Genomic DNA, 24,713 nt, shown 5'->3' with positions numbered 1-24,713 from the left:
GATTTTTAATGTCCTTCTGGTATCTTTTGCCACTCTTTTTGAAGTCACCCCTTCAACAATTTAGTTTATGTAAATCTGTTTGAACGGTGACGACGGATTATTTCCGATTATTGCAACCGTCCTCTTTCTTAAATGTGCCATTACCGAAATTTTACTTTCACGAATAACACTTTGGTGCTACATGTGGAACCGGATCTGCTTACCATTCCCAAGCACTTTTCTCCATGTGTTGACACGTAATTAACCAAATTTGGTGGTGACATACTACTAAAAAGCGATTTTCAGTCGACATTTCAACCAAGAGTAACATTCCTAAGAGAGGAAATTTCAACTGATTATATTCTATATAGTATTCTGTAATAAATGTTGTTTATTTTTTCTCTGGTTTAATTTATTGATTCCCCATCGTCTCTTTACATTGACAAGTTGATTTTAAAGGGGACATATGTTTAGTACATTTGTGAATTATCTAAATTGTATGTACTGAAGTTTTTCGAAGTATAACATTTAAAAGCTTCAAACATCAGACAGATCAACAACGTATTTAGCATGGAAGGTATTCAATGCCATTTGGGACACGAAAGCATGAACATTGATATTAGCATTCGGGAAACGGGGACAAGACAAACTACAAACAACAGACACAATCATCTATAAGAAAATATAAAAAACAACCAACACTATGCAGGTATACATATATAAGAGTTGAACTCGCGCACTGGTTTACACAAAATAACGAGCATATTTCTCGTGTTAAAAAATGCTATTAAAAATAAAGGACACACAATACTGCGAATACTCTATGCAATTATTGATAGATTGCGACGATTCCACACATAAAGGCGATGCTAGAAATTTTCTTATTTGTTATTCCAAATTCGTTGTCGTCATACCACCATTGTCAATTGCGCATGTTCGTATCTTTATACTATATATATTTGTTGAATCATGCGATATGTTTGGCTTCGGTTACCCATTTGCTTTCGAATGTTATCAGAGTTTATAATAAGCTCCAATCTCCTTCCTTTAACATGCAAAATAGATTAATGGTAAGGGCAAAAAACAAAACCAAAAAAAATGAGATACACAGATAATTGAATTCGTGACATCTTATTGTATTACTTTTTGCTTTATCAGAGGATTGTTTTGTCTTTCATTGTGTCCTTGCAGTTCTCGATGATATAAGATTGAAGATTGTCACTTTTTTTTAAAGCATTTTAGACATGCGTAATTTTCATATACTGTCCATTTGATATTATAATACGAAATATTTTGCATGTATTACTTTAGTTATCGGACTATATAATGACGTATTTGAATGATAATACATGTTAACGCATTCTTTACTTCATTTATATCCCGTTCGAACTCATTTAACATACTTAAGAAGAATACTGTAACCTTTATCAACACCAACTGTTGGGCGATGTATCAACGAAATGAATTTTCCACGCTTGACTATGTAATATTTGCAGCCACCCTACTGGTATCTCTTAGTATAGGAATATACAATGCTGTCAAAAACAGAAATAAGCAAAGTACCAAGGAAATTCTTTTGGCCGGCGGGAATATGGGAGTGCTGCCTGTTGCTTTGTCATTGTTCGCTAGTTTTATGTCTTCCATTGCTATTATTGGAGTGCCTGCTGAAGTATATGTGTATGACACAATGTTTATGTGGAGTGTACTTTCATTTCCAATAGCAATATTCCTATCGGCGCATGTGCATATTCCGATATTCTATAATTTAAAACTGACAAGTGCATACGAGGTAACATCTTTTCTATTAACTATTCTTTATTGAACACATATTATGCCCAAGTTTATCCTTTACGTTATATTGGTGCAACTTAAAACAAACTTCAAACAATTAGCATAATAATGCAAAGTAATAGGTTTCTGTTGTGTCGTGATTGAATTCAAAAATCAACACTGGCACAATTAAATGGTGGCCAATTAGAGCAAATGTTAAACACCTGTACACTCGTATCATAAGCACGTGCTCCACAGTTCATTAGGACGTGTCGTGAACCTCGTAGCCCTATCACTGTAGCTTGGAACCATATTAGTGGAGTATGGTTCCATAAATCATTGATCAAAGTAGCATAGGGCCCATAATAGGGTGTCTGGAATACAAAGATGAAATAATGATGGAGCCCAGAGCCAGTGGTTTCCCCAAATCTTATACCAAACAAGAGCCAAATAATGCCGTTGTTGTAAACGAAGTATAATAGTATGGATAGGATAAGAAATCAGTACAAATAATCATTTCTTCTGTTATTTTATTTCCCAGCTCGTTCGCTATGAATGTGCCTGTATTGACGTCTTTACCATATTAATTCAGTTATTATGTATAACTGGATGTAATGTTATTGTTTTCTCTCTCCATATACTTAGATGTCTTTTTTACACTAAATTTGTTGGAGTGATACTGATAATTTTCTTTAATTTAATAAAAATTACGCGTTAAGCTTGCAAAACATATCTTTGTCTCATTTATATCAATGTAAAAAACTCTTTTAATAATTTTTTTTTATAGTATCTGGAATTGCGATTTAGTAGAAGTGTGAGAATTTTGGTGACGATTTGTTTTTGCATGTATATGGTAAGTAATTTTGATGTGATACACTTGAAGTATCAAAGTTAAGTTGATTATCAATTTGATATATAAAAAATATTATGGAATATCGAGTCAACTGATATATATTTTATCTATCTGGAATATTCCTACATAAAATGGAAAGTTCTGAAACGGGAAAATTCTATTGTTGTCCATTTTGTCTATAATAGTTGTAAATAAAAGTTTGAATCAGATCAAATTCTAAGAATTGAATTAATCTGTAAAGCCACTACACTCAATGCTAGTTATGCTTTTTATATGCTTGTTCCATCTAGAGGATAGGACACGTAGTTTTGTCCATGTTATATATGGTTTTTAGCACTCGAAAATGGAGTATCATTTAAAATAAAGTAATCACAAATGTATTACTGTTACACTTTATCTCTTAGCCATCTTTTTTTTTTGCAGATAATGTATATGTCTATTGTTCTGTATGCACCAGCTCTCGCTTTTAACGCAGGTAATTAATAAGTAACTACCTGTGACTTCTTAAGGCAGCACAATGCAAAGGTTTTTCATCCCCAATCAGACATTTTTAAACTGATGCAATTCCACCCATCCTTCTTTAAATTTTATAAATGAGGTACCAAATGAAAGAAGAATGATTAATCTTTCAAATTGTGATAATTTCATTATTATATAATTAGTTGTTATTTTGTGTTGTGCTACATTAAATATTCATTAAAAAGCTACGAAATCTATGAACTAAAAAGATATTTGGTAATTCACTGATGTTGCAGTTTCATTTCGGGTTTTAACGAATATCACTTGAAGATTTTATTCTTGATTAAACCAGGTGTCAATTGAGTTTTTTAAAATTCAGTCTGCACGAATGTCGTCGTTAAACGAAAACTCAATGTACATTTATTCTTTCTTTTAGTCTAAAACTCAATACCAAACACTTTCGCATACTGAATATCTTGAAACGCTTTCATCCAAAGTATTTTTTAAAAGTAATAGAATGGAATAATGTTATAAAACTCGAGCATTCAATCGTCTGTTTAATTCTAAAAAAAACCACAGTAAAAGGTTGTAATGTAAATGGTACACCAATAAAAGTTTACGGTAAAATTTCGTTGTATAAACGAATGTATCTTATACTTTCCCCCATATATCATTAATACATTTTGCCATTTTATAATATTTCGATGCTAATTTTATAATATTATGTTGGCTTATTTTGTAGCATGCGTTTTGATTGAACGTGTATTTTTAATGGACATAACATAACACCATCATATATATTCTGTACTTTAAACCATATTTATACTGCATACATTATTAATTTTCTATTGTAAGTTACTGGATTTTCATTATGGGGAGCTATTTTATCAGTTGGAACAGTGTGTACAATATATACCGCTATAGTAAGTATATTCAGTGATTTTCTAAAATATATAAATATGAATATAAAAAGATATGGAGTATATGTCATTGAAACAGCAACACAAGACCATAAACCATAATACATTCAATGTTATCTTCAAATCGGCAAACATTGTTTAGCTCAGTAACATGTTAACAAAGCCCACAAGGGTGAATGGGGAATACAATTATGGCCATTCTTGGTCTTCTTCCGATCGTCAATAAAACTCTTGCCGAAGTGGAGCGTCTGTTTGGTTGTGCGGGACGTATAAGTACGCAGTCACGTCCGGTCAGTATGCGGACGTTAAATCCGATATCTCGCCTAGAGAGTGTCATGCTCTCTGCATCTATTGCAATAACTCTTTCAGGAGTGCGTAGGTGTCCTTATGCAAGGTAAAATGTCCGTCCCTATCCAATATACCCCCATTTTCCAGTTGCAGTTGTATATTTTGTTGATTTGTTCTCGTCCTGAACACGCATGCAATATTTGCAATTGGACATCAAGCAACCAACAACCAATCAAGCATTTGTTTAAAATTTCAACTTATCAAATATCACTTCTCATGGATTTTTGTGTGCAAAATATATTTTAGTACCGCGAAATAGTGATATACATACTGTCATGCTACTGATAGCCATGTAATTGTCTTTTTTTTTTACCTGAGTTTTATTGTCCCATTGTCCCTTTTCACTCTGTATTTGTATATTATGGATAGTATTTTTATTTATTAAATAAGGAAAAGTTGACAAACGTTATTATTTGAGCAGAAATCGAAAACTTAATACGCATTTTCTACAGTAAAGTTTCACATTTGTTATGCGCAAGCATATCATTTAACCGTTTCTATATGTATTTCCCCTAGCACTATTGTTAATGTGTACAAACAGCAGTATCTGAAACATTACTCATCACTTTTAATCTATTGACCAATGTAAATTTGAAGTAATAGAATTTGATAACATTTACATTTTAGGGAGGTATGAAAGCAGTATTGTGGACTGACTGTTTCCAGGCTGTCCTCATGTTTATTGGTGTCATAGTAACCCTGATTTGGGGATCCATTAAAGCTGGAGGAATATCAGAAGTCTGGAGAATTGCAGGAGAACACGAGAGAATTAAATTCTTTGAGTAAATGTATTATTAAATATCAGGAGAAAAGCATGTACTCCCTATTTCATAATAATCCCCTGTTTAAAAACAAAGGAGTAGGTCCAGTAAGACCCCTTTTTGGCCCCAAAATATAGCAGTTTTACAAAATTGTTAAAATGTAAACTTTTAGTTATTTATTGGACAGAATAATGCTTCTGCTACATAAATATGGCCTGTTTTTGACAATACAATGCACATTTATCGGGTACTAGCACCATAAAGTCATGCTAATTTACTGAAATCTTCACTATTCTAGCATTTTAGTTAAATTTTAGACGGTTTTCGTGTAAAACGAAAGTGGCCGCATTCGTGTTCATCCTTAATTATATTGAAATGTAAGTTGTATTTGATGATAACACATAACATATATAAAGGTTGAGAATGAACACGCATGCGGCCACTTTCATTTTTGACAAAAAACATCTGAAAAGTGAAATTTTTCGGCATATTTGGTAGATTTTTCATATTTGAGTTTGAATCGGAAAAGTAAATCAGTTAAAATCTTTCACATAAACTTATTGATTCAAATTAAATAGACACTTAATTGTTAAAAAGTGGTCAAAATCTTTCGTCAGATGAACCTGAAATTTGAGGCCAAAATCGGTCCTTACCGGACCTACTCCTTTATGAGAAACGGTTGTCGTGAACTATTTTATAATATATTCTTAGGGAAACGATTTTATACTTCTGAAAAGTTCTAAATTTCTTTTATAATACTGGTTTATGAGGAGACATCATGAATCTGCTGTACGTTTTTCTCCTTTCATTTTAATTAGTACAGTAATATTATCGGTAGCTTGACCACTGTCAGATTTATGGTAATAGGCATAGGACATTTATGTGCATGACCAACTAGTTTCTACACCTCCACAATGGGGTGCCTGTATACAAAGAAAGACTTTATGGGCCATATTTTGTTTGTAGTTGTTTGTTATTAAAACAATTATTTACCAAGTCGTATATATCGATGCTTGAATACAGGAATATCATTTGTAATGTTACTATGTTGCCATAAACATTGAAATGTTTGACCCTAAATACTAATTTGCACACTAAGTTTTGAATATAATTAGATATGATCGAGTCCCAGCCTTTCTCGAAAAATTATTTTCCCAAATAAATATCTTTTTACTATAAGACATCTTGCATTCAACTATCATTTTGGAGAAGACTGTGATTCACATTTAACTACAAGATTACAAAATGATGTTGTTTTTGCAAAAATATTTTTTTAGATAAGATACAAGAAATTTTAAAAATAATGTTTTAATGATGTCATTTGATATATTTATTATACCTTTTGGTATAAGAATTCAAGCAGGAAAAAAATATTGTCTTTTCCACTTCTACTGATTCATACAGAGAAAACCCAATGCACATGTTGGCATCTATCTAATCTCGACACAGGCAAAAGAACGAATTCTTCTAACTTTTCCAATATAAATGAGTTGGTCTTTAAATGTCTGTCAAACAGAATAAATGGACAGTAATAAAACGTATGGTTTTATTAATTTTTGCCGATTTAATAGAAAGGAGAACAATAACATCTAAATTAAATTATATATAATTTCAAACAAGCAAGTTCATATAATAAATCGATTCAAGACAGTAAACATAGTTGTCAACTTAAATGCTTCGATATTTAGTTTTAGTTTCGATCATTCTACACGTTATACTGTATGGACTGGTGTATTTGGTCAAGCAATGATGTGGACAACACTGTTTGGAACAAACCAAGCGCAAATACAAAGAACTCTGACATGTGCTACACTTAAAAATGCCCAAAAGTAAGTAAATTTAAGGAAGAAATTATTTCAAAATATGTCGAAAATTATTTGATTTATCATTTTATCGCTACCACCAACGAAAGATTGATTAATGATTGATTGATTGATGGGTTTCTTACATCAAGCGGCAAATGTACATACATGTTTAAGAGCATCACATGTTTTTGAGATACCTGTGTATGTATATCTTCGTATCTACTCGGCCGTTACTTTGAGTAGAGTAATTGTAGTGTACGACCTTATATCTACCCCGGAGGCCCAACATAGGAATTAAATATTTACCCGTTACTGAGCTGCATTGTACGTGTCATAGTTATGCTGTTGCTGTGCTTACTTCGTTTACTGATTTATAATAAATTTTTGTCATTTGTCTTTTGATTAACGAATTCACTTCAGTCTAGAGTAAAATAATCTCTACGTCGTGTGAAATAATTTTTGAAGTGTATACTCCTTAACTGTAAGTTTATAGTTCAATTCAAAGAGATAGAACTTCAACTTTGTTTTGCAACATATTTGACCCTCTATTTTAAATTTATCGTAGGGCCTTGTGGTTTTGTATGCCTGGATTAGTGATCATAATCTCAATGGGATGTCTGAATGGTCTAGTAGCCTTTGCCTACTACCAAACCTGCGACCCTCTATCGGCGGGAATCATTAAAGCAGGAGATCAGGTTTGTAGGCTAATGACCGAAAACGCGTTTGTATAAAATTATTTTATTTTACGGTTACAGAACATTCCAGTTAAATCATGTTCATTTGTGTTTTCTTTATTGCTTCTAACAAAATGACTACTTTTTGATAGTTTGTATATAAAGCAAAACGATGTGTACTCTAATCAGAACGTTTTCACTTTTATAATTGAATACCATAAAGTTGTGTACACTAATCATACCGTTTTAACTTTTTATAATTAAAGCTGCTGCCGCTATTTGTTATGGAGATCATGGGAAGTATTCCTGGGTTACCTGGTATATTCATAGCAGCAGTGTTTAGTGGCTCGCTTAGGTATATTGTATTTGGTCACAGGCTTATGACTAATTAACTATAGATTTAACATTGCATCATCATTTTCATAGTATTCATAATGTTAATGAAAGTGTATTGTTGGCATTTTTCATTGTGTAATGTTTAGTAATGTAAAATATGTATTCTTAATTATATTCTAACTGACACACAGTCTTAAAACTGAAACTGAAATAAATAGGAACATTCAGTCCGTTTGTCTCATGAAACAAAATTTACGTTTGTACTGTTTCATCTGGTCTTATTTACTTTAGTACTGTGTGATACTTTATAGTACTGTGTCATTTGTTCTTATTTACTTTGTAGTACTGTGTCATTTGTTCTTATTTACTTTATAGTTCTGTGTCATTTGTTCTTATTTACTTTGTAGTACTGTGTCATTTGTTCTTATTTACTTTGTAGTACTGTGTCATTTGTTCTTATTTAATTTGTAGTACTGTGTCATTTGTTCTTATTTACTTTATAGTTCTGTGTCATTTGTTCTTATTTACTTTATAGTTCTGTGTCATTTGTTCTTATTTACTTTGTAGTACTGTGTCATCTGTTCTTATTTACTTTGTAGTACTGTGTCATTTGTTCTTATTTACTTGTAGTACTGTGTCATCTGGTCTGAACTCGATGTCAGCAGTCCTTCTACAAGATATCGTAAAACCATTTATAGCACCTACCATCAGCGATAAAAAGGCAGCCAATGTGTCTAAGATAATGGGTAATTAAATATAAAACATTTAACAGTGTTACCTACTGAAATCAACAGTGTTTGGACAATAGTTATCAAAGGCACCTTTAAACAAAATTGTCGAAGACATTTGCAATAATCAATAAAAGACAATATCGTTAGCACTGTAAACATTTGACATTAATTTGTTCGATAGTAAAGTAACAATATCACATAACCTTTTGTCGAGCTAGGGTGAAATATAAACACATAAGTATTAATGAAACATATGTAAAAAGCTGACACCGCCAAATGATGATATTGAAACTGCACATTTTAGTTAAAAAACGACAGTGTTATTTAAGTATACAACATACTGACAAAATGACAGAGTATATCATATGGCCAAAGAACAATTCACAAGACCAAGAAACTAACTTTTACAATACGATTGTTTTACTTGTTTTCGTTGCTACAGCAATAAAGCATACATTCATTCATTCACACTTCTGAATTCTCACAGTCCAGTAGCCATATGAAATACACATGTTCTTGCTTATTTTTTTATCTGTGTAAGTGTATTTTATAGTGGAATACCATCTCGAAACCAACTAAATTTTTGTTTGTTTGTGACATTGGTTTTTGACATATTGCCCTTTTTGATTTTTGTTATATATATTTCATCTATATCAGTTGTATGCTAATAAAGCAAATGATACCTAATTTGTATACCTGAACCCTATTTTTTAGAACCCTTTTTTTCCCATTTGTATTAATAGTGACATAGACTTCTCCTTACATATATCTTTCAACTTTATACGTTTCATTCAAATCAAGCAGTGGAAACTCAAGTTACCATCAGGTAACAGGCTTTACGTTCAAGGTCCCGAGACATAAGGTTTTGTTCAATTAAATATTTCAATTAAATACAGCTTTATTACAATGTATGGTCAGAAACCAATAAAATAAAAACAAACAACAAACAAAATTATGAAGATTGAACACAGGTATGCTATACAGTGAGTTTATTTCTTTGACAAAACAGTTTTATTAAAGATATGTATCGATAAGTAGTTCACAATGAATGCTCTCGAACTTATTCCACATCATTGTACAAAAAAAGTATGTCACGGTACAAATACATACATATATATATATATATATAAAAAAAAAAAAAAGAAAAAGCAGAAGTTTATTTTCTGGATCCTGTTATACAACATGAAATTGATATGATGTAAACAAAAGTACAATTTATTAGAAGTTATTGTTTTAGAAAAAAAGTTTAAGCATAATACTTATTGTTTGTTTTTTGCATCTTTTTCCTATGTTTTGAAAGATACTTAAAATTTAAAGCCTATAATTTTCAGTGAGCAGGCCAGTAAAGATAAGTAAGTCATCCAAAACCAAATACTTCTTCACCTATGCAAGCATATATATATATATAAATAGTATATTGTTGCTGATTTCTTTCAAGAACTAGCTTGTATACAACATACTGACAAAATGACAGAGTATATCATATGGCCAAAGAACAATTCACAAGACCAAGAAACTAACTTTTACAATACGATTGTTTTACTTGTTTTCGTTGCTACAGCAATAAAGCATACATTCATTCATTCACACTAGTTCTTGAAAGAAATCAGCAAAAATATTAATGACGCCCTCTCAGAAATGAATAAAGATAAACAAATTGATGACGATACGTACGATTATCTACGCCCAGACGAAACGTGCACAGCCGGCGATTTTACTTACTTCCAAAACTTCACAAAGAAGGAATTCCAGGGAGACCTATAGTATCAGTGAATGGCCATCCCACCGAAAAAATTTCAGAATTTGTTGATTACCATCTCAGACCACATGTTCAACAACTACCATCTCATATTCAAGATACGACTGACTATTTGAAGAAAATGCATTCCTTAAGTCCTTTACCCAACAACACAATTTTGGTTTCAATGGATGTGTGTTCTTTATACACAAATATTCCAAAAGATGAAGGAATAGCCGCGTGTGAAAAAGTATGGAATACTCGAAAGGATAAACATCCCCAAACTGACTGTCTAGTTCAATTGCTCTAGCTAGTTCTTGAAAATAACAACTTTATTTTCAACGACAAGCACTTTTCACAGATTGACGGAACTAGTATGGGAACAAAAATGGCACCTTCTTTTGCCAACATTTTTATGGGGGATCTCGAAGAACGCATCCTTTTGAGTGTGCCATACAAACCTTTGTCATGGCTCCGTTTTATTGATGATATTGACATGAAATGGAACGATACTGCAGAACATTTGCAAGATTTCTTAGATCATTGTAATCAGTTCCATCACTCAATTAAATTTACATCTGAATTTTCAAGCGAGAAAATTGCTTTTCTCGACACCACCACATTTGTTAAAAACGGGGTCATGACAACTGACCTCCACACAAAGAAAACTGACAAACACCAGTTCCTTTCTCCAAAAAGTTGTCACCCGAAACACTGCTCCAGGAGTATACCTTACAGTCAAGCCATCAGACTAAAGCGAATTTGCTCCTCTGAATCCAAACTTAACTATCGTTTGGGACAACTAAAAACACAGCTGAAATCAAGAGGATATAAGACCAAAAACATCACAGACGCTTTTGATAAAGCTAAAGAAAAAGATCGAGCTAGCCTCATGGAATACAAAAATAAGGCGACCCGTGCAGATAGAATTCCGTTTGTTGTAACTTTCCATCCCGATTTGACAAATATTTCATCTTCTATCCGAAAGCACTGGAGTCTAATCGAAAATGACTCTTCCTTAAAAGAAATTTTCCCATCACCTCCTCTTATTGCCTATCGCAGACCCAAAAATCTCAAAGACATACTTGTGACATCAAAAGTAAAGAAACAAGAAACTTCAAAATTTGGGTGTTACAAACAATGCGGTAGAAGGAACTGTAAGTGCTGTAAAGCCGCCAACACTGACCACTCTTTCAGCAGCACAGTAACAAAGCAGCGATACAACATCTATGTTACATCTAATTGCAAAACGGAAAATAGTATTTATATTCTTACTTGTGGAACTTGCAAGCTGCAGTATGTTGGTGAAACAGAAACCACATTCAACATCAGACTAAACAATCATCGGTCGTTCTATACTAAAGGAAGAAACTGTCCAATTACGAGACACCTCTTAAGAACAGGACATACTTTTGAAAATATCACCTTTCAAATAATTGAAGTAAACCAAAATTGGGACTCAGAAATGAGAAAAAAGAGAGAAAGGTTCTGGATGCATCAGCTACGTACTCTTGAACCTGATGGACTTAATGAGAGGGATGAAAAACAGTTCTACCCGAAACCAAAGGAATAACTCATAAATTTTACTTCTATTTAATTAAAACAACTATTTGTTTTAATTTTTGAAAAAATGTTTATGTACAATAAACGGCAAAAACTTGTTTTATACAGATCATTAATCAATATATTAAACTTTTGTGTAGCTCAAGCTACAAAGATATTTTTTGTCATGCATCCGATTTCACCTAGATAGATGCACACGCCCGATGAAGCTAATTTGTTTAGCGAAATATTGCGTGAATAATATATAAAATATAACACCTAATTTTATAACACTCATTAGTGTGTTAAAGTTACATTCTTAGACACTTATATATATGTATAAATATATACATATATATATATAAACGCCTAAAAAGTGTACATAACAACACCAATAACACAAAAAGGAACTATAAATGTAATTATTTATAAATATTTCGGATAACAGATATCCTTCGTCAGTCAGATTCTGATGTTAAATGAATCATCTTTAAGTCTTCTTAGATTAAACTTTTACTAAATCTTGAAATTTATACAATAAAAAAGGCAAACCGAACATCAGCTAAGACGCTTGCATCATTGCAAAAATATGTTGAATATGAAATAGGTTATATGACTAATTACATCAGAGAGTTCAAATAAATGTTTTAAATAAAAATAATAATGTGCGATATGAACTAGCACATTTCTAAAGCTTTAACAGTGTCGATAAATATGATGTTACAAGAAAGATTGCGTTAATAAGAATTCCAAATAAACAGCATTGAACGGTCTTATTTCTAAATAAACAGCACTGAACGGTCTAAATTTCTAAATATTTCAGATTTAACAACTGTAGTGTAGTTACATTAGAGTCTGCGATGTTTAAAACAAACGGCCGTTTAAAAAAAATAACAAATTTTGACTAAAGTAAAATAGTTGGACGTGGCTTGGTACTTATACATCCCTAAAAAAATTAAGCAATTAGATTGTTATATTCAACAGATATATTTTAGAAATGAGTAAGGATAGAAATAAAAACGGGGACTGTAATAATAAGTAATATAACCCAGATGTTCTTTAACCCTGCTGACTGCCATTGGCGATTGCCAAATAAAATTGATCACAGGTTGTAACAAAATGGATCTTATTATAAATTTAATACGTCACAGAAAGAAAAAAAATTGTTAACTTGTGGACAGGATGTTGTGCCACAAACATTCGGTGTCAATATTTCTTTAGTACACCATATCCGGATTTCGACAATAAATGTCTCTTCAGTGATGTTAGGGATCGAAACGGTATTTGGAAGGCCATATAAAAAGCACCCTCATTTTTAGAGAAAGTACCCTCATTTTTAGATTAACTCTTGAATTTTAAGAGTCAATATATAGGATGAACGGATCATATAAACCGGATGGAAAATATGATACATGCCCAAACAAAAAATATAAACGAGTCTAAATTGAAAACTACGTTCAAACCTATGACTGGGTTGGATAAAAACCGCAATTTTTATACGTGTGCATGTCAAACAAATTTCGTTGTAGAAGGGTCTAAAAACAGCACAAACAACATTTTCCAAAAGACTTAAAGAGTGAAAAAGTATATTTAAACAAAACGCATTTGACTAACAGGTCGAACAACTGATGTTCTTTAACCCTGCTGACTGCCATTGGCGATTGCCAAATAAAATTGATCACAGGTTGTAACAAAATGGATCTTATTATAAATTTAATACGTCACAGAAAGAAAACAAATTGTTAACTTGTGGACAGGATGTTGTGCCACAAACATTCGGTGTCAATATTTCTTTAGTACACCATATCCGGATTTGGACAATAAATGTCTCTTCAGTGATGTTAGGGATCGAAACGGTATTTGGAAGGCCATATAAAAAGCACCCTCATTTTTAGAGAAAGTACCCTCATTTTTAGATTAACTCTTGAATTTTAAGAGTCAATATATAGGATGAACGGATCATATAAACCGGAGGGAAAATATGATACATGCCCAAACAAAAAAATATAAACGAGTCTAAATTGAAAACTACGTTCAAACCTATGACTGGGTTGGATAAAAACCGCAATTTTTATACGTGTGCATGTCAAACAAATTTCGTTGTAGAAGGGTCTAAAAACAGCACAAACAACATTTTCCAAAAGACCAAAAGAGTGAAAAAGTATATTTAAACAAAACGCATTTGACTAACAGGTCGAACAACTGATGTTCTTTAACCCTGCTGACTGCCATTGGCGATTGCCAAATAAAATTGATCACAGGTTGTAACAAAATGGATCTTATTATAAATTTAATACGTCACAGAAAGAAAAAAAATTGTTAACTTGTGGACAGGATGTTGTGCCACAAACATTCGGTGTCAATATTTCTTTAGTACACCATATCCGGATTTCGACAATTATATACATATATATATATATATATATATATATATATAACATCTTCATGCCTTATATATCATGTACTGTAGTACGCCGCTAGATTAAAACTGACGTGGAAAGGTAACATATGGCCACCGGAAGCTCTTTTTTTGAGAAACCAGGTGTTCGAGTGGTCTAGCGGGACGGCTGCAGTGCAGGCGATTTGGTGTCACGATATCACAGTAGCATGGGTTCGAATCCCGGCGAGGGAAGAACCAAAAATTTGCGAAAGCAAATTTACAGATCTAACATTGTTGGGTTGATGTTTAGACGAGTTGTATATACATTATGTACACAGCCATGAATCACCGTCATTGATGGCGATCCGATGGATACATCTGTTGTAGGGTTGTCACTGACTCAGACGTACTTATATATATATATAAATATATATATAATAAAAACTATAAAACAAATTCCCATATATATATACTGCACCAACAGTAATTAATTCTTAAGGTCAAGTTACAGTAAATGGGCTATGTCTTCGATTTCAGTAAAATTTGGCATACAGCTCTGGCTCGATGAACTTCAACTGAAAATCGAAATAATAATGCATTTATCTCAATTATCATTTGAAATATTACTGATTGAATTCTTACAAAATGGGTGAACATTTGTATAGAAAGCACATAAAATCAGCGAAAACCCTTTGAAAATTTGTCTTAAAATCGCCAAATCTCTAATTCTACTCCATAGATTTTTCTTAAAAAACTATATGTTGTTGATACATTAATTTCAGTTATAATGATGCAAAATAAAGATAGGGTCACCGACTTCGTTTTTACAGTAAACATCATTCAAAGTTGCGTTCTTCGTGAAAAAATCCAACGAAACGTCGAAATAATCGTAACGTTATCGCGTTGCAGGCCGTAAAACGTTGATTTTTTGACGTTTTTCACTACCAATAAGGTAACAAATTGATTATTAGATAAAAAACGAAGTCGGTGACCCTATGATTATTTTATATCATTAAAACAGAAATTTATGTGTCAACAATATATAGTTTTTTAAGAAAAATCTATGGAGTAGAATTAGAGATTTGGCGATTTTAAGACAAATTTTAGAAGGTTTTTCGCCGATTTTATGTGCTTTCTATACAAATGTTCACCCATATTAGAAGAAATCAATCTGCAACTTTTCAGCAAATAAAAGAGATAAATGTATTATATTTTCGATTTTCAGTTGTAGTTCAACAGTCCAAGGTTGTATGCAATTTTGTAGCAAAATCTGCGACATAGCCCATTTACTGTTCCTTTACCTTAAGTCAAAACTAATTTATAACTTTTGAAGTTTAGATTGTGTACTGATGCAATGACAAACATCTTATTTATATATTTCTTAAACATTCTCTTTACTTTCGTTACTTTAAGCATTGGTTTTGGGAATTGTGTGTTTGCTGTTTTCGTATGTCGCATCGGAGCTTGGTAGTGTTGTCAAGGTAACACGTAAACAGGTCAATTGTAAACAATTAAATGATGCGCTAAAACCATTTTGTTTTAGTAGCATTATAATTTTAACGTTATCATGTAGAGGTTTGTGATCACAACAAAAACTATAGCTGTGCAAAAGGTGTCGCACATATTTAAGTAAAACATAGAGTTATACCGAGTTGAGAATAAACAATTGAAAAAAATCATACACCCTCGATAAATAAGACAACGCAAGAAATATCAATAACAGATAAATTTCTATTTTTTCCCGAATTTACACCAATAGCGACTACAGATGCATGCACTGTACAGCATGACACATACCGAAACAAAACACTCATTTGAACTTATTACTGGGAAATGACGTGACTTATTTAATCACGGTTGTATACAGCTAGACACAAGAGCAACTTCACACAACCAATGATAAAACTACAAACCGATGGTATTTTTACATTGTACGACGCAAACTCGACCAAACAGTATCTAAATCGATAAAAGCACAAGTTTTGACAAGACTTTATTTGGCACCTTGCATTTAAAAGTAAAACCGTACAATAAATATTTCAGGTAAGATTTCAGTAACAGTGGATTTGTCTGTTTTGGCATTTAATCCGATAAATATGACAAAAAATCCATGCCGAAATCGTCTCGTTTTGGATCATGTAGATTTTACCGGTTCTTTCGAGTTGTTTTATAGTACTGGTAAGATAATTATACGTCTAGAGGGAATCATAGGAACATACATAATTAATTAACAGTGTTATTTGTACACCCTTTTCACTAGTACTATGTTGATTATACTATTTTAGTACAACCAACCACAATTAGTTAAATAATTATCCGTGATTTATTTCATCCTTTCAGGCAGCTCTATCAATGTTTGGAATTATGGGATCACCGGTGCATGGTGTCATTACTTTAGGGATGATATTCCCATGGGCCAACGCAAAGGTATTAAGGAGTTTTTTTTCTAAATAAGTTATAGTTCCACAAATGACATATTAGATGAAGCTTTGTCTGTCTAATGCCACTGTACTACTGACGACAAAGGTCAACAACTAGAATTAAACGTATATTGTAGATCCATCGCTAGAGTTCCATATACCAAAGTCCCTTTATTTCAACAGTTTCATGTGGATCTCTAGAGTTTGTATGTATTGCAAAATATTCAAATATAGAACCATGTATATGAATATAATCGTATTCAAGATGTAGTGCATACTTTAATTGCAGATTAACATTCATACACTACTTTTATTTACAATTAATTCATAGATTTTAATGTTATCTAAATTAATACAGCTTTAGTTGACCATGGCCATGCACGTATGACTGGTCATATCAATAAAATCTGAGGGCAGAATTCATTACATATTATGAATAAATATACCCTCCTTTTCCCCCCAGTTTTAATATTATATGTTTTACCAACTTATTTTACATTTAGTACAGCTAAGATACAGATATTAATTAGAGATTGCACAATCTTAATTTCAAAAATCGCAGAAAATTCTACTAAATATATCTATTTTTTTTATATGTTATGTTTTAATTGAAGGGAGCATTTGCTGGAACTATTACCAGTATGGGTATAATGATGTGGATAGGGATTGGTTCATTCATGTATAAAATATATCCGATCTCTCCCATGTCTACAGAAGGATGTCCGAACAGCACAACAGGAATTTGGAATCACTCTTCAACATTTAGTAGCATAGCAATGACAACTATACCAACACAGAGTGAAAGGTTTGGTTTTAAAAATAAAAATTTTACACAATTGTTTTGTATCATGAACTATGTAACACTTTTTGTTTAGATTTATTTTTCAAAATAAGCATTTAACACACACTTTGGATTGCTTTTCCCTTGTTGTTTGTCAGATTTAGATAGCTTTCCAAAGAAAGCAACCTACAAACTCCATTGACATTTGATGAAGAAAAACAAGTTGCTTTCTTTAAAAAAAGAAAAGCAATACATGAACCTAAGACGGCTGACTGCCGGGTCATCAATGATCGTTGCTGAATTTGTGTTTACTTTTGAATTGAAATAATTGAATGTGAATAGAAGAAGCCAGTTGAAAGTATGTAATTACAGTTTCTATTTGAATAGTTATTTTAAAGCTCGACTATTTTATTTATTACTTGGGAATGTTCATAATTTTCCCGATTATAACCCTTTGACAAATCCTAATTTCTACTAACCGGATGACTTATGCAAATTTCACAGACCTATCGCAATATAAATTTATGCACTCAGTTTGTTTTATAATCTGGAATTGTGGATGCATTTATTTTATCTATCATATCTTTATATTTTGTTTCCTAAATAAATGCCTATAAAATTCTCAACTCGTATTCGAAGCTGTCTTTACTCATGGCAGAAATTGTATGCGGTGAAACCTGTGGCATGCAATTGACTGGGACCTCTTATGAAGAGACTTATTTTGGTCTCATAAAACATCTCAAGGATTTCCTAACTTTTCTTAAATCAATTCAAACATTCTACAGGGAAACTCAGTTTTGCCGAAGAATTTCTTTATTCAGAAGTTTATGAATACACTTTCAAAATAACCAATTTGTATAAAAAGTTATGTAGATATAAAAAAGTACCAGAATTAAAATGATGTATGCCAGACACGAGTTGAGTCTACAAAAAAAACCATCATTTGAGATCGAATGAAAAAAGTTAAAAGGCTAAATATATTAAAAAGTTCAGGAATCTATTCTTAGCTTTTTGTAATGGTCAAAGTTTATAATAGGACAGTGACTCAAAAAAGAAACAAAAGAGAAACAACTCGAGGTCAGAATACCATTAGTAATGATGACCGTGCTTGAAAGTCGCATGTAAAACTCTTTCTGCCGTGTCCTGAATTTAAATAACGAAAACGAAAATAAGCTTTCACGAGTGAATTTAATGGTATTGCATGCAAATAATCTTTTAGCGCACGAAATAGTAAATAGAAAGCATCTCACTGATACTCAGGAAAAGAACACGCATTTGTGTCATCACATATTTTCGAATTCGAATGTCAAACGGCCTACATTAAATGTTTTGACTCCGGATTCATTGACATTTTATCCGGATTTTTTTAGAACGCAAACCGATAGTGTGCTTTTGAAATGTGATCTACAATGTGAATGAATCTAGACGTGTAGGATAGTTGGTCAACACAATGAATACAAATTTCAGAACCGTACCATAGTACAAATACAATGTATGTAGATGCTAAACTATTAAAACATACGAACAAAAATTTAATTAAAATTTTATAATAAACTAACATTCCTGTTAGTATTTTTTTTAAATTCTTTTGAATATATATAATATCTATGAACACGAACGTCAAGTATTTACGGATGGACATTTTATCTATCGATTTTTTAAAATATATTACTATACAAAATATAAGCAAAGACTTCTAAATCCATACTTAAACAGTATAAATAATCAACATTATGGTTGTAATTAAATTTTGTTGTGATTATTGTAAACTATTTTTACGGTTGTTGTGAGCTGCAAGGATTTAAAATCATGCTTTATGAATTGAAAACACACAAGTATTTTATTCACGAACGTTTAAAATAAAAAAAAAATAATAAATTTATCTTACTTTCCGTTTAATGGATATATTACAATACACAAATATAGATAATAAATAAAAAAACTAAAAACTAAAATGGTATGAAATAATTAACGTAGAAATATAATGATTATTGTTTATAATCATTTTTTTTGTAGGATGTAAGAAATTATTTAGATTCATTTTTTTTTGTTTCCTTTACAAATGAATATTCAAAAATGCCAAAGCAGAGTATCTCGTCATATATAAAATACTTCATTTCTTAATTGCAGCTGTGGAAATATTCTGATTTCAATCTTTGTTAGTTTCTAAAAGAAAACATAAATACAGTATGTAATTTGTATATATTTCTTTGATACTGATTGAATTAAATACTTTTGATAAGAATATTATCTTTCTGTTTCCCGATCTAATATTAATATTTTAACCAGAAAGTTCTCTCCCGTAAGGCTATGATGAAATACACAGTGATTCCCGTGGTTAAATCTTCAAACATAATTAGTTTACATGTTATCAAGACAACAGACAATACCACGTTATAATTGACCCAGATACAAACGGTGTACAGTGGTCGTTTTAAAACAAATATAATTTCGTCGTCAAGGGCCATCAAATGACCATATCAAAGACGTAGATAACAACCTGTATAAATTACAGATAACTTTCGAGACGTTCCGAGAATTTTATTCTGACTTCCGGCCGAGAGATATCGAGTGGCCCATAGACACATCCAAAACTCACCAATATATAAGCATGAACCCCTGAGGGGTTCATGCAATGATAAATAACCACACACACAATCAAAGGAAAACTGTAAGAATATAACATAACCTAGAGAATCAACACTTTTAGATATTGTGAATAAATAAACTCATCACAGATACCAGGTTTAGAATTTTATATTGACTCCAGACTCGCGATTCGTTATCATTATATTCTGGAATGTAAATTATTTGAAAATGACAGAAAAAAACTAATTGATAAAAATTTGTGGCAAAGGCCAAATATTTTGAAATTCAAAGAAGTAATGAGTTGTAATAACAGGTTTAAATTAGAAAAACTATGTAGATTTATACGCCAAATAAAATAAATCATTTGTTCTCTAGGCAATAACATAACCCCTATTTTGTATATTCTGTACATACTGATACATGTGCATGTGTGTATGTTTGTGTGTATGTATGTTTGTGTATAAGATGTTATTATAAATAAGTTTGTTTTCATTGCTATATGTATGCATATCTCTGTACCGTTGTACCTTATGGTTTATGAGAATAAAGATTATATTATATGTCTTGTCTTCAAAAGACTCATCAGTGACGCTCGAATCAATACATTGTTCAGGATTGTAGTTTCTATTCACATTTTAATCTGATGTAATTAAACTGAGTTCTCTTTTCATATCCACTCTATATCTATAGAATAAGAAAGTATAAATATTTAAGATTCGGAGCTGTACAGTTATAAAATTTTTATTATTATATTTTATAAGTCCAATTTGAAACCCCCCTTTTTTTTTATCAGATTCTTGTAAAAATTTCCACATGTTTCTTATTCGGATTCTTTTTAAAAATAAATCCGGCGACCATCTTATAATTAAATTAACATGATTTGTGTAAATGGAATTGGGCTTAGAAATTAATTCTAAGTAAGTTTTCACTTATTTTACATACATTCTATGCAAGCGCTTCAATTTTAGAAATATTTCGATATCATTTTAGGAAATAAAAAAGCATCATCCATTTTATTTTAGCATTTACGGTCAATATGCTAAAGGTAAACATAAATTATTATAACAGTTGTGATAAAGCAAATTTACTGCACCCTTGGTCTTAATTTATTAAAATTATTTTCTTTTTCTTTCAGCAGCACAATTTTTCCTCTGTACGACTTATCATATACATATTATATGCTTTTGGCACCTGCGATAGTTTTAGTGGTTGGCCTAGCAGTGAGTTTTCTAACAGGTAGTTTTCTTTTTTTAATTACAATTCCACATGAAGTTTAGTATCAGCCTTTATCAACAATAGTTATGCTAATCTAACGTGCAGTGGCAAATAATACATGCATATTCAGGTTAAGAATAAATAAATCAATGAGGTAAATTGAAAGATTTTACAAAGTGGATTAAACGGGATGAAGGATTGTAATTTTGGAGCGCCACTTGAAAAATGAGGACTTGTTAAATAGAAACAGAAATTTTGCACCGGAACGGTTTCCCTAGGGTGCTTTATCAAAAATAAATAGCATAACACTCTCCATAAACAAGGTATATTGTTCCGACTAGAAATGTCTTAGTATTTATACATCCATTATATTACATCGGTTTGTTCAGATGGAGAAGCTGGAATCAAATCATATATCCCGATGTCCACTCGTGGGCATTAATATGCTAATATTGTAAATTTCAAAATACAAAACCTTTGTTAAAAAAGAGTATTTAATACATGAAAAAGATTAAAATAGAAAACATTTGCAGCAAGGCATACGAAGAAAAAACAGTGGCTTTAATACCAATTAAATCTTAAATGTTTGGATGATTTTTAAGAATGATAAGAATATTGCACACAATGCTATGCCCAAACAATATAGTATTTGAACGCTTTACACGATAATATATATCGTCACAAGACATGCACATTCAAATAAACTCAACATATACATGTATACCAGGATTACAAAATTATATTTACGCCTGACGCGCGTTTCGTCTACAAAAGACTCATCAGTGACGCTCGAATAAAAAAATGTTTAAAAGGCCAATTAAATTACGAAGTTAAAGAGCATCAAATACAGCTAATGTTATCTATTCCTGAGGTAGAAAAGCCTTAGTTTAAAAAAAAAATCAAAGTTTTGTAAACAGTTAAAGTCAACAAATACGCACTGTGCTTTAGACTTTTGGCACGATAATTCTGTTTATTCCTCAAAAAAAATCTTTGTATTCAATATAAAACCATGTTTATATCAATCCTTATTATTTATATGTTGAAGGAAACTAACATGCCAAAGAAATCGTAGTATTTTATTGATTTGAATTGACATGAAAAAAAATAATGATGCCGATGGTGAATGAACTTGTAAAACCGGTTGTTGATATACATATAACAAGAGGCGCCAACCCTCTCGATTGTACCAATCTTGCTTCATTTGGATTATATGTGATTTAATTCGTGTATTAAAAAAAATGGAATTAAGAGTATTGCACATCAGTAAACTATTGTTGCCTCTTTTTTACAGGCCATAATGATCCAAAGTCTGTAGATCCACGACTCATCTGTCCAATATTTGATGTTTTGTGTCCATACCTTCCTGAAAAGATCAGAAAACCTCTTCGATTCGGGATAATACACAAAGATGTAAGCTTTATTACTTTTTGAAAAAAAACAAAAAAATACGTCGATAAAGGATAGAACATTTACTCCAAATGTAACCACACGATACTTGTGCGCAATTTTATTTATCATTTTGAATAATAAGTTCTGGTCTATAAAAAAATTAGAACCGACATCAACTTTTGTTTCGAAGAGAAAAAATCCTGTAGGAATTGAACAATTTTTACTATCAAATTACATTACTTAAGAAACTGTTGCCACAACATAATACGTGATAAATAGCATTATATGATAAGATATAAAGACGCATTTTTGTAATCTTACTCTTATTCTATTGCTACAGAAATATAAAATTCAAAGCAAAATGGCAGAGATGATCACAGAGGCTCAGCTAATAACGTTAAACCCTGATGATGTCAAAGATCAGCAGGAAAGGGAAATGTTTATAGACGTTAACCCTAGTGATACCTCAGAAACTCTAATGAACGGTACAAAGCAGCATACTAATTAAAATTATCAAACACGGACATCATGTTACAGTTTTTTTAAGTGTAGACTATAGTATGAAATAAATTTTTGGATGAAAAAAGGTATTAGTAAGTTTAAAGACTATTTTGTTTTTATTTTAACCAAAGTCAAAAGCAGGTCTAGTTACAGCTTTTCAGTTGAGGTGTCCGTTTGAATACACTTAAAGAGTAAAGAGTACATTGTTTGGGTCATCTTATTTTGGATGGATTTGATTTATTTTCCTCCCGAGTTCTTCAAATATAATATATAATATTTGTCTCAATGAATGTGACATGTGCTTCTAACTAAATAATTCAAACTGAAAACTAATCTCACATAGAAGCTCCTTCTTTTGTTTTGGACAAACTTGAATACTAACATAAATTAAAATCTTGGCTATCTATACCTGGGTGCAGATGAATTCTAGTGTTTTGATATCCAAATGACTGGTGATACCAAAAGGACCGAATCGAGAATCGACCAAGTGGTTTTAAAATCATCATAGATCGATAAACAAAGGCAAAAGTAGTATACCGCTTTTCAATAGGCATACATTGGTTGAACAGAGACAAAGTCGGGTCATAAACAAAATCAGAGAGAAACACATCAACTGTTAGAGGGAAAAAACCGGAACAACAAAAACACTGAATTTCCACAAAAAAACAAACACCAACAAAGATAGAAACGGATCCCAGATTTTAAATTTGGTGCGCCAGACACTTGTTTGGGTAAATAAGAATCATTAGTTGCGTTAAAACCTTATCAGATTCAAAGCAAAAACAAATAGTCAGAAGATGAAAAGCATTAGCGATCGAACTTTTCGAAAAGTTGTGCTAAATATAGCTTATAGTCTCTTTATATGGGAGTTACAAAACTTTTATTAGTTTTGAAAATTTTATCAAAGTTTAAACATGCGATTGAAATAGAAAAGGAGTACAGTGATTGACCAACGGTCGGTATATTTGTATTTCAACTTTTATAATGCATTTGCATTCATGATATTCATGACAGCTTTGCACCTTATTATGTTTTACTGCATATTTAAATAGAGAAGTCATTGTTCGATTAGATTAAGGTATTCGGCCCATAATTAGCCAATATACAACAAGCAAAATAATTTACATTTTTATCAAGGATTGTGAGTAGGGGAGTCTAAGAGTTCTTTAAATGAAATACAAATCCGCAAAATATTTGAGGTTAACAATAGAGCTGGGTTACAGTGACCCCCCTTTTTTGTCCTCATATGCCAAATAAGAGGTTTAAGAAGTATGTAATTTAAAAAAAAACCTATATAGTGTAATTAACTAATCTTTAGGGACTTTACATGTAACCATGTTACCTTAAACAAATTTAAAAAAAAAAATGCTTTTCTATTTTTAGAACAGTGTTATTGTTACTAATAATAGAAAAAGGGGGAAATTCTAAAATTTGTCAATCTCATATCTTCACCAGTTCAAAAGTAAATATTTAAGCAGAGCATTAAAAATTGACATTTAAATTTACTTTACATATTGTTGCA

At 31.5% G+C, this 24,713-nt stretch overlaps 1 protein-coding gene across 1 annotated transcript; it reads left to right on the top strand.

Moving 5' to 3' along the window:
- The first annotated feature begins 1,402 nt into the window (after positions 1-1,402).
- On the top strand, positions 1,403-23,198 carry LOC134726522 (sodium-dependent multivitamin transporter-like). The gene is made up of 15 exons (XM_063590928.1): positions 1,403-1,768; positions 2,537-2,602; positions 3,026-3,077; positions 3,917-3,984; positions 4,957-5,111; positions 6,779-6,919; positions 7,461-7,590; positions 7,836-7,924; positions 8,536-8,651; positions 15,710-15,777; positions 16,637-16,723; positions 17,331-17,521; positions 21,222-21,322; positions 22,593-22,711; positions 23,031-23,198. The coding sequence occupies exons 1-15, from the start codon at positions 1,427-1,429 to the stop codon at positions 23,196-23,198; spliced, it is 1,893 nt and encodes a 630-aa protein (XP_063446998.1). The 5' UTR covers positions 1,403-1,426.
- Positions 23,199-24,713: the final 1,515 nt, after the last annotated feature.

The sequence above is a fragment of the Mytilus trossulus genome, chromosome 7 (genome assembly GCF_036588685.1).
Source record: "Mytilus trossulus isolate FHL-02 chromosome 7, PNRI_Mtr1.1.1.hap1, whole genome shotgun sequence".
Classification (NCBI taxonomy): Eukaryota; Metazoa; Mollusca; class Bivalvia; order Mytilida; family Mytilidae; genus Mytilus; species Mytilus trossulus.
Note: the sequence above shows the minus strand (reverse complement) of the source record. Positions and strands in the feature narration are given on the sequence as shown.